Source organism: Portunus trituberculatus, chromosome 42 (genome assembly GCF_017591435.1).
Source record: "Portunus trituberculatus isolate SZX2019 chromosome 42, ASM1759143v1, whole genome shotgun sequence".
NCBI classification, from domain to species: Eukaryota; Metazoa; Arthropoda; class Malacostraca; order Decapoda; family Portunidae; genus Portunus; species Portunus trituberculatus.
The window spans coordinates 16,749,438-16,764,892 of NC_059296.1; the positions used below are offsets into that span (position 1 = coordinate 16,749,438).

The 15,455-nt window shown below is 43.5% G+C and overlaps 1 protein-coding gene across 6 annotated transcripts in view; it reads left to right on the forward strand.

Annotated features, from left to right (window-relative positions):
* LOC123517306 (uncharacterized membrane protein C20F10.07-like) overlaps positions 1-15,455 on the forward strand; it is a 277,910-nt gene that overhangs the window by 43,497 nt on the left and 218,958 nt on the right. The window contains exon 1 of one of the 6 annotated variants that reach the window (XM_045277262.1): positions 2,978-3,451. The exons of the other annotated variants lie outside the window; for them this stretch is intronic. Coding sequence (XP_045133197.1) covers positions 3,382-3,451 — 70 coding nt within the window. The 5' untranslated portion in view covers positions 2,978-3,381. Of the gene's footprint in view, positions 1-2,977; positions 3,452-15,455 lie in introns of those variants that run through there. 6 annotated transcript variants of the gene reach the window in all.

Genomic DNA, 15,455 nt, shown 5'->3' on the forward strand with positions numbered 1-15,455 from the left:
ACATTTGTTTATAAATAGAATTCGATTTTGCCTGTGTCATTACTCAAAAGGAATTATGTATAGAAAAACCTATAAACTCATTGCATCTGTATGTATATTGAATGACACCGTATACAAATTTGATATTGCTCCTATGTGAATGAAGAGAACATGTCTGATGCTGCCATCTGGTGACAACTACTAGTTCTGAAAACTCCCCATTGGCTCAACAAACTAAAGTCAGTCACCACCTGGACTCCAAAAGATCTAGGGGTGAGTCCCTTTAGTCCACCCTGAATAACGTGGTTTTCTGCGGTGGTGCTGTGCTGGCTGGGGACTGCTGGGGTTGAGGAGGGACAGGTGTTAGTTATGAGAGGAACGAACGTGGTCTGAATCTAGGTTTAGCAAGATCTTTGTCAAGGTCCGAGGTTATGATCTTGAAAGTACATATGTAGTTTGCGGACTGATTTTATCTCTCTCTCTCTCTCTCTCTCTCTCTCTCTCTCTCTCTCTCTCTCTCTCTCTCTCTCTCTCTCTCTGTCATGATATCCCAACCTTTAATGTCCAGAACACCTTATAATGTTAGTATTAAAATTAATAACCTCTCTAAAACGCCTCTTGAGCAAATAAAATTTTTAAGTATAATTATTGACAGTAAATTACTATGGAAACCTCATGTTTATGGTATCTGAACTAAATTATCAAAATTATGTGGTGTGTTGTATAAAATTAGACATTGCCTCACCTCAGTTTCTTTGAAGCAAATGTATCTGTCACTAGCGCACCAATATTTGTTATACTGCTCGGGAATTTGGGGGGAGCCTACAAAACACACATTGACAAATTGTTTATCACACAGAAGAAATTTCTTCGCACAATTTTCTTTAAACATAAATATATATGACCACACTAATCCAATGTTTCACGAACACAAAATTCTGAAGGTATAAGACGTGTGTGTTAGTTAATGCGTCTGCTTACATGGAGGTGACAGAGATGCCAAGTTTAAATGCCAATAACAGATGACGTGTTATTTAAGAGCTGCGATGCAACTACAAGTTTCTGTGTCATGTGTGACAGCGGTAGTGGCGTAAAGTGAGGGACTTAGTAAAATATTTTCGTATGGATACTTGAGCAATCCAATTTACATTGAACTCAAAACATAAGGCTTTTCGACGAACCTCACCGAAGTTGAAATAGGGATATTTTCAATGTATTTTCATTATTACGTAAGTTTACATTATCATCCTTCTCAGCAGTGATTCTCAGGCCGCTGGTGGGAGAGGAAGGGCGTATGTAAAAATACACTTTACTAGTGAAATGTGGTACGTGCCAGCAGCCTTGGGAATTGCCTTGAGATATTACTATGATGTCCCTGGCAAGTGAACGTTGCATCCTCCGCTGTGTTGTCACTCATCGTTCTTCGGTGTGCCAGAAGTGTTGTGTACGAGTGGTAGAACCCATGATGATGCCGGTGAACGAAAGGGACAGTTGAAAAAAAATATGTCAATTACGAGATCATTCAAACAGTGCGCCACACCTCTCTGTATAAGGATGATGACTGTGCAGCACCTGCAAATAGAAACATAATGTTGACACGGCCTCATGAGATGAATTGGGCATAACTAGAGAGGTGACATGTTTTATGACTTGGGAGTTACAATTATAACCTCGTATTCCACGCCAAGCGCGTGGACGAGCAAGCATAACGCCTAGGTGGTCGTTTTCGTCTGCTCCATTTTCATTTGGCCCAACCAACGTTGCCGGGCTCAGCAGTAGTTCACAAAGGGTATTGGTGTGTGGATGTCTTTCAGCTGTAAGTTTTGGGTGTATAGTTTTTCTCGTTGGTGTTCTCCATGAGACTGAGTGTTTGAAATCGTTTGGTAGTAATGAATGCTTTCAGGACTGTCGGCAAAGGTATAGGATTTTGTGGCCTGACTGCCGTGATGAGTGGTGTTTGGAAGAGGGAATGCTTTACATAGATGTACCAAGATAGGATCATAATGACTTGAGGGAAACATAAAAAGCGCAAGAGGTTATTATCACGTAGCTATGAAAGAGGGACTGACGTAAGCTGAAAATATCTCAGATGTATTCAGTGAACGAAGAGATAAGGACGGAGCTCTTGCCAGTGAGGACAGTCATTATCTTCGCTTGTGGGAGGTTGATGAATGAATCGTTTACGTGACCTTGACCTTGATTGACGGCGCTGCTCAATAACAACACTCAGGGAATGTCTCCTCGCCACTTGGCGCAGTGGCCTCACTAGTGACCCAGCAGCCCCTTCAGGCTCCATTCTTGGTCCTCACCTTGCTGCCAAATTCTGTACGTTAGTTCCGCGAGAACGCTTGTTGAGTTCGGGGAAGGTGGTTTAGGGTTGCTTCATTACTGTCTGGGATACAATTGGGCGGCTTGCGAACACAACTCAATTACGCGGATGTTGGCCTTGGCAGTCTTCACTATTGACTTGCCAAGGCATATCGACAGACGTGTCTCGTGGCCAGGTGCTGCCAAGATACTGCTGATTCAACTCAGACAGTCCTCCTGATCACACACACACACACACACACACACACACACACACACACACACACACACACACACACACACACACACACACACACACACACACACACACACACACACACACACACATTTCATATAATGAAACATGAAACATAATTAGGGCAGCAAATACACCTTCGTTTACTCAAACCTAATTACGTTTGTGAAGGTATATATGTTTAACATTCGGCCACGTCCTTTTTCTTTTTCACTTTTCTGTTTCATTCTCGTCTCCTTTCTTGTTTTCGTGTTTTCGTGGCCTTTAGAAAGTAAGTAAGTAACGGAGTAGTGAGGCCAATCTCATGTTGTAGCTCGTCTGGGACCTACAAGTTGTTAAGCCGCCGTGGCGGCGGCCAAGTGATTACGAGTTGTGATACTCATGTTTGGTATTATGAAAAAAATGGCGAGATAATAGAATGCTTATTTGCTCCTCAGGAATCTTAGACAAGTACAAAGGAATGTTTTGACTGAAGTGTGTTTGATCAAACAATGGCAAGATTCTTTTAGTGATAGGAGGCTGACATCCCTCCGTCCAGGAATAAGTGTTCCTTCACTGCTGAGAGTCATCTGTTGCTCAGCCCGGTGTCCATTGCGCTTATTCCGAACATCTTGACTGCACCTGAACTTCACTTCTATGCATCCTTCATCCCTGTGCTAGTGTGTGAACTACATCAAGTGTTCGAACCGCAGTGAACCTTTGAAACAGTAACACTGCGACCCTTGTCAACAGTGTAGGTGCTATAAATTTGGTGCAAAAATACACGACTTCTCAGGGACCTTTTCATCTGCTAGACAAAAACTAGAACACCACAGGGCACCTAACTGCCAGCCGGCAACATGCTGGAGGTGCTTCACACGCGCCGCCGAGCCTACTCCGACTTTGGTGTCTATCAAGATCCGGACCACGGTGAGTATGCTTTGTGTGTGTGTGTGTGTGTGTGTGTGTGTGTGCAAGCTACTTTTATTTGCTGTAATAGTGGCTACTTTTCGTTGTTATTACTGGCTGCAGCATGGAAACTCTATAGTGTATATTTGATCGGAATTTTCAGTGAACTCTTAACTCTCCTTTGGCTCTGACCTGCTTATGTTTTGAGTGTTCTTACAAGTCTCCATAAAGTCTTTCCTGTGTGTGCCAGCACCTTAAAAGAGTAGCTCGTCACGGGCTCGCATACTACCTTTGTCCGTGGTGAGTGTGCTGGTCAGGGTAAGCTGTTGCTATTGCTTCCTTCCCCGCCCATCCCCTTCCCCCCCACCTCTCTCTCTCTCTCTCTCTCTCTCTCTCTCACGCGTTTTGTTGCCCTTGGCCAGTTATGCCCTCTTACATTAAAGAAAAAAAAGTGTTCCTCCTGCATAGTCACAACCAACGCTAGGATCCTTTTCCTTTAATAAGTGAAATGATACGTGTTTCTTGTACAAATATTAAGACTGAATGGAAAAAAAAATTGGAATCGAAAATGGTAGTTTATGGAGAAAAATTCGACTACCATTACTCAGCTGACCGAAGAGCAACGGTGCAGGGCCGAGGCCGCACAGCGGACTCGAGAGGAAGCCCAGGCTGAGAGGCAGCGAGCGGGACAGCGGCAGGATTGCGTTTCCTCTTCAGAGCACTCCCATGCCCGCCAAAACTCCCTCTGAACTGATAGTGTGGCCTCGGTATGGTAGGTCGTTCGGCGAACGGCCTGGCTACACAGTGGTAGTGTGGTATCGGTATGTTGGCCGTTGGGCGGGAGTTCTGGTAGGCACAGGAGTGCTCTGGGGAGGGAGCGCCTCCCTGTCGCCTTCTCACTCGCTGTCTCTTGGCCCATAACTGGGATTGTTCTCGAGTCCGTTGTGTGGCCTCGGCCCTGCACCGGGTGACACGCCACTGTCCTGTCAGTTGAGCAGTGCGGTACTCGAATTTCTCTCCATATACTGCAGTATTTGATGTCAATCTTTTTATTTAATGTTGATTTGTGTACGAGAAACACGTATCATTCCAGTTATCAAAGGTATACAAAGTATGGTAGCACTGGTTGTGACCAGGAGGAACACTTGCATGTTTTAGAGGTCTATGTCATTCATGTAAGTCTTGTGCCCCTCTTGACGAAAGTGGGCCAGCTTTCAATGCCAATGGACGCAAATATGTGCAGCCTATTACAGTAAGGAAAGACATGATGTGACGAAAGGAAGATTGAGAACAAGGGAAAGGAGAATAATAGTGGTGACTTGAAGAGAAAGGAAGGAATGAAATATGATTTTCATGGATGTAAGAAAATTATTATTTTTTTTTTATCGATCCCAATAGTTTAATAATAAAAAGTTTACGAGAAATGTATTTGTTATACTGGTAAGTACACACACATTTATGAAGATTACAAAGAGTAATCTTTGTGAGAGAGATAAGTGACATAGCAGTCGTAAATAGCTCCTTGGAGACACTCACTTCATTTACTTTTCTTACATTCACAAATCAGTGCCATCGTGAAAGGTCAGAAGGAGACTACATATCTTTAGTTCCCTCGACTAATTATTTTTTTGACAATTTGATTTATCTCAGATACTTTACGGTCCACATAAGTGGCTTGCTAATGACTTAAGCCCCGAACAGAAGGAAAAACTATAAGGGCACTTTATGAGAGACGCCAGTCATGAGATCACACAGTTCTTGAAACAAGGACGGTGCATTGGTGTGGTAAAGTGGTGATGTCGTTTAGTGTTCAGGGAAGTCCTAGTTATCAGCGTCACAAGTAAGAGATGGTTCATTTAGGAAGTAAAAAAAAAAAAAAAAATTTGTTTTCGCGGATACGCCAGAAAACCAACCATAGTACTTTAGAAGCGCGCTTGTTGGCAAGTTAAATTATTCCACCGCTGGTAGGGAAGTGCTGTGTGTGTGTGTGTGTGTGTGTGTGTGTGTGTGTGTGTGTGTGTGTGTGTGTGTGTGTGTGCGCGCGCGCGCACACACTGCGGCAGGCAGGCGGGGAGGGCGTGGAAGCTGGGGTGTAGTGTTGGAGGGTGGCCGTGAGTGGGAAAGGCCGGTCCTGCCTCTACCCCCAGCTCAGCTTTAAGGTATCGTGGTGACGGGCGGGCTGGCTGGCTAGCTGGTAGGTGGGTGGATGGGTGGGGCCATGTACTATGAGAAGGAGACAAAGGCCACGCACAGTACACGCCTAGCATGAACCTTGCACACACACACACACACACACACACACACACACACACACACACACACACACACACACACACACGCAAACAAACATGTCAATCAACTTAACCCCGCCTCGCGACATCCGCAAGTAAAAAAAGAAAAAAACTCAATCACAATCAAAATTCACATTAACTAAAATTAGGTTAAAACATAAAGCACTTTAGAAATTGAATTCAACAATCAGCTTTCGAAGTAAAAGCCGTCATTAGCCACAAATGAATCCTCCAAAGCCGTCACAAAACCAACATCATCACACTTAACTTCCTTTTTCCTCTCTTTTATGGGCGTGGAGGCTATGGTGGGAGAACGGAAGGAATGATGAGAGATGGGGAGACAACCTTATCTGCCCCACCCACCATCAACATCACCGGTCCATCAGTCCACAGCCTCATAACTCTTCTCCCACCACAGCACCTTCATCTCAGCTCGATGCCCTCATCCCAGCTCGACCAGTGGCACATTCTAGCTTGGTCCCAATCAATCATTCTAGATCCTCTCGGCTCTAAATCTTTTCCTCTCTTCCTCCTCCCCTTCTCTTTCTGCGCCACTTCCGTCCCTCGCCTGTCCCGCCTTGCCCTGAGGTGCATGAAACAGACGGTTTGGTGAAGGCCTCGCGTTGTTGCTGCTTCAGATTAGACAAAGAGAGAGAGAGAGAGAGAGAGAGAGAGAGAGAGAGAGAGAGAGAGAGAGAGAGAGAGAGAGAGAGAGAGAGAATTACCCGAATGATGACCCTCACTATCTAGTTACTATCGACTAAAAGGAAGAGAAATAGGGAGGTGGAGTGGGCAGTGGCATTGTGGAAAAAGGGCGACCAAATAAAAGAAATAACATAAAGGAAGCAGGAATGAAAGGGAGGTAAAATTTACTCTTTGAAGAAACCGTATTAGTCAGCACCCTTCCCTGCCTCTGCCCACCCTCTCGTCTGTCCTGCTCATACAAACAGGAGGCAGCAACTGAGGCGTGAACTGCATGAAGCGAAGGCAGTCGACGTCAGGAGGAAGAGAGAGAAAAGTCTAGTTAGAGAGAGAGAGAGAGAGAGAGAGAAAGAGAGAGAGAGATGAGAGAGAGAGAGAGAGAGAGAGAGAGAGAGAGAGAGAGAGAGAGAGAGAGAGAGAGAGAGAGAGAGAGAGAGAGAGAGAGAGAGAATGAAAAAGGTACTAGTGGTGACATGTGACTTCTTTAATTTACATCCTGAAAAGTTTGTCGATATATGCGCATAGAAATTCCCTCCTCAAAGCCATTTCCAGTATTACACTCTTACCTGAGAGAGAGAGAGAGAGAGAGAGAGAGAGAGAGAGAGAGAGAGAGAGAGAGAGAGAGAGAGAGAGAGAGAGAGAGAGAGAGAGAGAGAGAGAGAGAGAGAGAGAGAGAGAGAGAGAGAGAGAGAGAGAGAGAGAGAGAGAGAGAGAGAGAGAGAGAGAGGGTTTGGAATTAAAAAATATTTTGCTGAGTGATGGAGTTCTTGCAGAAATACAGTACCTTACTTATGGTTATGGTGGTGGTGGTGGTGGTGGTGGTGGCGGCGGCATCAGTTGCTGCTGGCGAAGTGTCTTTATAGGCAACCCTCCCGCGCCTTACGAGGTCCTTAGCGCCTTCAGGGAGCTGTGGAATGTCCTCAGGGTCCGCACTTGAGGCTGTGGCTGTCTGGTGTGGCGGAGGGCATTCGGGAGTCTCGCGTCATTCCAGTGGAATTTATAGTACACTCACCACACTCCACCAGTCCTCGGTCCTTCTGATTCTTTAAGGAACAGTGGATACTTTTCACTCGCATGTCACCACGCCACGTCATTGCGCTGCATCTTAGTCCGCATTCTCAGACTTTTCTTTCATAAGGACTATTTTTGAAGATCAGAGATGATTAGTGTTTTCACGTGGGTTTTATCCCATTAATGCAGAATTCTTGTTAAACGTTGGAATTATGACACAACCCTTGAAAACCCAAGTAAATATGACTAAAGCTGTTAAAAGTTGTCGAAATAACACACAGTGAGCTTGAGATTACTGCACTGGGCTAACATTACGGAGGATGCGACAGGCTAAGGTTCCATTTGGTTTCATGTCTCCCTATTCATGACCAAGTCGAGGTTCCGTGCCTGTCAAGGTTGCCTGCTCCATTTGTCGCCCTTGTCATTACACTCGTTATCTCCGTTGTGAAGGAGAAGTCAAGTGCCAACAGTGATTCAAAGCGACAGGCTGATTGTATACCGCCAGTAAAGCAAAGGCAGTGAATGGGTGTAATTGCCCTTCACCCACACACGAACTAAGGTTCAGGATGCTGACACTGGTGAAGAGAAAAGTTGTCTTGATGTTAGAGACATTTATCCATGCATGTTAAATGTTAAGGTAATTATCATTTGCGTTGTTGTTGCTGTTGTTATTGTTGTTGTTGTTGTTGTTGTTGTTGTTGTTGTTGTTGTTGTTGTTGTTGTAGCAGCAATAGCAGCAGCAACAGCAATAGTAATGGTAGTGAAGAGTAAAATAATGAGTAGGTAGAGGCGAAGATTGAGGAAAAATAGGAAAGTACACTCGCAATGGAGAAACTATAAACACTTAGAGAGAGAGAGAGAGAGAGAGAGAGAGAGAGAGAGAGAGAGAGAGAGAGAGAGAGAGAGAGAGAGAGAGAGAGAGAGAGAGAGAGAGAGAGAGAGAGAGAGAGAAAACGTTGAGGTGAAGTATGTGCGTGTGTAAAAAAAAAAAAAAAAAAGAACAGGGAAAACATCAGTTTTTGAAATCGCTGGCTTAGATCTCACACTCTTGAAATAAAACATGAGAACGACAAGCATTGAAAAATTAAAGTACTCCATTATTTTCAGCACGGCATTCAGCACCAAAGGTTTGAATATGATTGAAGTGGATGGTTGCATTAATTGAATTTCATTACGAAGGAACACCGAATATCATGTATCTGCACTATGAAAGCAATACAACCTTTCTGTTTTGAACTTTCCATTGTAAAAATTATGATGTTATTTGTGGAATATCAAAGTGAGTGCGTACACGTGGCGTTGGAGTAGCTCGTGCACACACACACACACACACACACACACACACACACACGGTACACGTGGCGTTGGCTTCACAAGCCAGAGGCTCGGCCAGGTGGAGATATTTGGGTGTGTTTCACTTTCACCTTGTTCACCTAGCAGTGAGTAGGTACGGGATGTAAATCGAGGAGTTGTGACCTTGTTGTCCCGGTGTGTGGTGTGTGCCTGGTCTCAGGCCTATCCGAAGATCGGAAATAATGACACAGGGTAACACACACACACACACACACACACACACACACACACACACACAGAGCGCTCGTGTGTTCAGAAATTATATGTAGCTGCTTCTATCACTGAGTTTTTGTTGTTGTTGTTGTTGTTGTTTTTCTCCTGCTTCGCCTTTTCTTATTGTTCTTGTCTTGTTGTTGTTGTTGTTGTTGTTGTTGTTGGTGTTGGTGTTCTTTCTCGTTCTTTTTTTTATTATTTTATTCTTATTATTGTTATTATTATTATTATTATTATTATTATTATTATTATTATTATTATTATTATTATTATTATTATTATTATTATTATTATTATTATTATTATTATTATTATTATTATTATTATTATTATTATTATTATTATTATTATAATCATCATCATTATTATTATTATTATTATTCTCATCATCATCATCATCATTACTACTACTACTACTACTACTACTACTACTACTACTACTACTACTACTACTACTACTACTACTACTACTATTACTATTACTATTACTACTACTACCACCTACCACTACCACCACCACTACCACCACCACTACCACTACTACTACCACTACTACTACCACCACCACTCACCACTACTACTACCACCACCACTACCACCACCACCACCACCACCACTACCACCACTACTACCACCACCACTACCACCACCACTACCACCACCACTACTACTACTACTACTACTACTACTACCTACTACTACTACTACTACTACTACTACTACTACTACTACTACTTCTACCACAACCATCACTATCACCGTCATCACATCACCACGTGCGTAGCATCTGTTCAGCAACACAAAAGGGCCGAGCTGACAACTGATGTAGACTCCATCCTCAGACACTCAGCATACGCAGGAGACAAACCAACACTATTGTATCCCCTTGACTTTCCTGATTACCTATAACATTCATTTTGCTCCGCCACGTCAGTAGTTCAACAATCAGGAACAGAGAGACAGGCAGGCAGGCAAGGAAGGAGGGAGGAAGGGACACACACACACACACACACACACACTCTCTCTCTCTCTCTCTCTCTCTCTCTCTCTCTCTCTCTCTCTTTCCCTCTCTCTAGTGACGCCACATGCTGCTTTTACAATTTCTCGAGGTCACGTCTCTTTTGTGCGCCGCCTTTGAACTCCTGATTACCTTGCCTGGGGAGGGAGCGGGGATAGAACAGGTAATGGTGGTAGAGAAGAGTGGTTGAAGGGAGATCGGCGTGTGGAAGGCGGGAGTGGCAGTGGACAGCTGTGTCGTGTAAAGGGTGCTAAGTAGTGGTAGTAGCTTACATGTTTGTATGTAGATTCTCGTCTGTGGTTGATTTTTATTCTCAGGAGTGTTTCCGTGGTTAATTTTTGCTCTCAGGACTATTAAGACTCTTGTGGGATGGGATTTATCTTGTTGTTGTTTTTGGTGTTGGTGGTGGTGGTAGCATGGGTGTGGTAGTGTTCTTTTTCTTTTTCATTTTCTTCTTTTTCTTCCTCCTTATTTCCATCTCCATCTCCTCTTTTTTCTCCTTCTCCTTCTCCTTCTCCTTCTCCTTCTCCTTCTCCTTCTCCTTCTCCTTCTCCTTCTCCTTCTCCTTCTCCTTTTCCCTCCTGCTCCTCCTCCTTTGTAATTTTGGCTCGGTTCCTTCACGTATTAAAAAGGAAGAAAAAAAAAAAACACACACAAAAACAAATCAACGATCCATGTTCCTTATTGAAAATTTCACCCAGATTAATTCTTCCCTAGACAAAACACACACCATTAATTCAACGTAACCTAATATATCATACGGAGAATTATTACTATTTTTTCAAGGGAAGTCTCATGAGTGAACGTTCTTACAGGAAGTTTTCTTGGTGGGATCTTACGATGTACGAGTAAGATAGTAACTGAATGATAGTGGACGGTGCTGGTGTTTGTAGTGATGGATGTAATAGATGTAGTGCTAATGGTGATGGTGATATGGAGAATTGGTTGTGATGGTGATGGTGGTAGTAAATGGAACTGTTGTAGTGGTTGGTAGTAACTGAACGACTGTGGAGAGATGCTAGTAGTGGTGACTGGTGATGGATGCAATAGATGCAGTGTTAATGGTGAGTGCGGAGCGATGGAGGTGATGGTGGTTATGGTGTTGGATAGAGTAAAAGTAGTGGTGGTGACTGTGGTGAATGAGTAGAATAGTTGTAGTGTTAATGGTGAGTGTTGATGATTGGTGAGTGTGACCGTAGTGAATACTGGTTATTAAACGTCATCGGATTAAGTAAGCTTATGAATGGAGTGCGTGGTAGATCCAGATAGGAGAGGGGACGTGTAGTGTGGTGGTGGAGGTGCAGATAAGTCAGAGGTGATGGACGGTGGTATTAAGAGACGGATGCTGATGAGACTGAAGCCGTGCAGAGTTAACTTGGAAGTGCCAGGGTGTTGAAATAGAGCACCGTTGAGTAGCAGAGGCGGGGGACGGCAGTACGGAATGGAGGATAGAAAACAAGAGGGATTTGATTGACTTAAAGAAAAAAGAAAGGAGACGCTAAAAAATAATAAGGAAAATGCGTCTCTCTCTTTGACAGTCTTTTCATAAATTACCATTTTTCACGAGCAGTTAGAAAAGGAATTTTAATGAGATGAAGTATAGTTTTAAAATGTTTCGTATTTAGGGAGTGGATTTTGCATTCTTTTAGTTAGTAAACGAACCGTGAGAGAGAGAGAGAGAGAGAGAGAGAGAGAGAGAGAGAGAGAGAGAGAGAGAGAGAGAGAGAGCAAACAAAGGGAATTTTGAAGTAAGAGCTTTTATCTAAATAGGGTTCCCGAGGTCTTCAAACAGTATCGATACCGAAGACGCTCCGTAAAAAAGATTTTAACATGATGCCAACACCAAGACGTAGCAGCTGAATTCACATGTCTGCGTCTCAACTTTACTCGGAAACCAAACTTTGTTGAGATCAGAACCAGAAATCCATGAGTTTTACCGCATGTCATTCGCACACTTCAATGGCAAGATACTCCGTTTATGAATTCTGCCGCATTCTTTTATCCAATCTTATGTTGGAGGCCATGATATGAAATGTTAGGCTTCCAATACTTCCCGGTGGTATATCCCTTCATTAAAGATATTCTCTCCCTAAATATTTAAGAGTAAGTACGCCAGACCATTATGAGTGATCCTCTTTGGCTCAACGATGCTTCACTGTTTAGCTGGCCGCCTCTCTCCCCGTCCGTGCTGCACATCATCGCCTGCATCACGCCCCGACCACTCCCAACTTCTGCCGCCTTTACCTCTGCCTGTCTCTTTTTTTCTGTTTTACTACGTGTTTCCACCACTTCTATTTCCTGCCTGCTGCCTTTCTTTTCTTTTTCTCGTTTAATTTTGCGCGCTGTCTCTCAAGCTTCTATTCTTTGTTTCTTGTCTTTTTCTTTTCCTTTTTTCCGTCGGTGTTTCATAAAGCACACCTTAGGACTCGACTTTAATTATTTTGTATTTTCTTATGTAACTCAGTTTTTTTTCTCTATCTATTCATTTTTGTATATTTTCCCCTTGTTTCTTGTTTCATTTTTCTCGCCTTTCTTCTCCTTCCTACCAGCACCAATCAAGAGCACTTCTATCCCGCCTTGGTTCCCTCAGACCACCTGCCCACTTCTTGCTGTTTTCTATTGCCTTGCTCACCCTCTCTCTCTATTTTGTTTTCTTTTTCCCCTGCTTTCTCTCTCTCGAACCTTCGCTTGCCTCTTATGGCCTGCAGGTGTTGGTTATACCTCATGTTCTGCCTCCGTCCAAGCGATCATTCTGTAAGTGTCCTCGCAGCACAGACGAAGACGCGAATGTTTTGGTCTTGTACGTGATGGTTGGTGGCAGTGGCGTTATCAGACGAGTTGGTGCTGCCTTGTATTGCCTGAGTGCACGTGTGGTTGTGATGGCCTCTGGGAGTGTGGATGACAGTGTGAAGTTTGAAGTTAGTGACATACATATTGTAGGCTAAGGAAGTTTTCGTTCTACATGCCAAGTTTCCTAAGGCAAAATTTCCATAGTTCATATTCAACTTTTGATTCTATGGTGGTTGTTTCTGTGTGTGTGTGTGTGTGTGTGTGTGTGTGTGTGTGTGTGTGTGTGTGTGTGTGTGTGTGTGACGGTGATAGTGTTTGTAGTGATGGATGCAATAGTGATGGTGATATGGAGAATTGGTTGTGGTGATGATTGTGGTAGTGAATGGAACTGTTGTACTGGATGGCAGTAACTGAACGATTGTGTGTGTGTGTGTGTGTGCGTTGTGTGTGTGTGTGTGTGTGTGTGTGTGTGTGTGTGTGTGTGTGTGTGTGTGTGCTAAGCTATCGGGTGCCCAAGCTGGATCAAATAGAAGGGCGTGACTCCTAAGACCTCATCTATTTTGAAAGCTTTAGTGTACCTACCTTTCTTCACCCTCTCTTATTCTCACCATGACGTTCAACAGCCATGCTAAGAGATGATCATAACCTATTTGCATTTTTTTTTTTTTTTTACGTGGACGCCGACCCCTCGTTTCGCGGAGTGGTGAGGGAAGCTGCAGCAATCTCAGTGGCCCTACTTCCTGTGACCTACATTAAAGAGTCACGGTGTGGGTCGATAGGGAAACTCTCAACTCACTCTTGTTACACGGAAAGATAGTGTGAAAAAGAAAAGAAGAAAAGACGTGTATTGCGACAAAGGAACAAACACTTCTTTTCTGACACCTATGTGATGTTATTGAAATCATCGTACAAAGAAGGGCCGTTGGAAGGCGATTGAATTACGAGTATATGAGTGTCGAAATGTACACACACACACACACACACACACACACACACACACACACACACACACACACACACACACACACACACACACACACACACACACACACACACACACACACACGACCACTATCACCACCACTACCATCATCACCACCACCGCTACCATCACCAGCACCGCCACCACCATCATCATTGTTGCAGTGTTTTGTCATAGAGGACTATAATTAAATTTATATTAGCGAATATTTACTTTTTTCCGTAGTTTCTTTCATAGTGGCTTCCTCCTCTATGTAATAACCCACCATGAAAAATGTTCATGATGTCGGAATTTCATTTCCATAATGGATGTCGGTGATGAGTTGTGGCGGGCGCGGCGCTTCGTGGGCGGAATATGGTGGACAAGATAGAGGAGAGCAGTTCGTTTTGGCAGAGTAGAAAGGCAGCAATTTATCATGTTATACACGTGTCCTTAACATAACAACGGGGTATGGTAACCTGGAGGTAACTTTAGGGATTCATAGCGGTGATCTAACTCCGCGTTCCTTATAAGAATGTTTAATACAAATGATTTATCAGGACGTAAATTTATCATCATTAGTTTTTATCTTCATAGAATGCTCTTAACTTTATTCCTAATTAGGCTGATTCCTTATTTATTTGCATCTTCATTTAGCTTAAACATAAATTCTTCCAGTCTTATACTTTAGCCCGATACCACCCTCATGCCAAGGCACAGACTGGGACTACAGACGGTATATCACTGAGTTCTGTAATCTTGGAAACCCCGCCACGTCTCTGTTGGTTTGGGGATGTCAGTCGTGTCGAGAGGAATGGGGAAAGCTTCTCGACGGTAGCACATTAAAGTTTAAGTAAAGGTGTGTGTAGCAGAAGGATGGCATAACAGGAAAGAACTTTGGTATTAATGATATGAGTTTCACGGGTGAGGCAGGAGTGATGGTGTATTTTCGTGAGTGGATTGGGGTGTGTGTACCAGAAGAGAAGGTACCATATTAAAATTTAGTTGGTGTTTGTCTACTGGAAGGCTGGTAATTATGAATATCCCGGCGGAGGGGACGAGATGTTAATGATGGTGGTGGTGGTGGTGGTGGTGGTGGTGGTGGTGGTGGTGGTGGTGCTAGTCTCAAAGTTTTGTTGTCGGTAGCGTGGGAATGTAAGATCGATCAGCGTATTATTTTACAAGGCCGATACTGCCACGCCGCCATTTTTAGGGAACAATGCAGCAGCTCAGGCACGACAAAAACCATCAGAAAGAGTCTCACTATCGGGAAAGGAAGAGCATTATCGATAGCTATTAGTGTTAAAGAGCTGGAATGGCACGGAAGAAACGTTATCCGAACACATTACGTTTTTGTTTTTTTGTTTTTTCGCATGTATAAGACCAAGACGACTGATTATCGTACCGCACGCCATCATCACCTCATTTCCATATCGATGTGATATTTGTATACTTTATTTTCTACAAGTGTAAGGGCACTGGAAAAGTACATGACTGTCTGGCTTTTGATAATTATCGTATATATGCAGTACCTTCCGCTGCCATTACCACTGCCCCATAGCCTGAATTGATGTGGTATTTGGCTCCTTGTCTTCACGTTTAAGAATAATGGAAAAGCATAAGACAGTCTGGGGATTAATTCCTAACAAATGCACCACCCGCTGCCGCCATCGCTATGAATGTTAA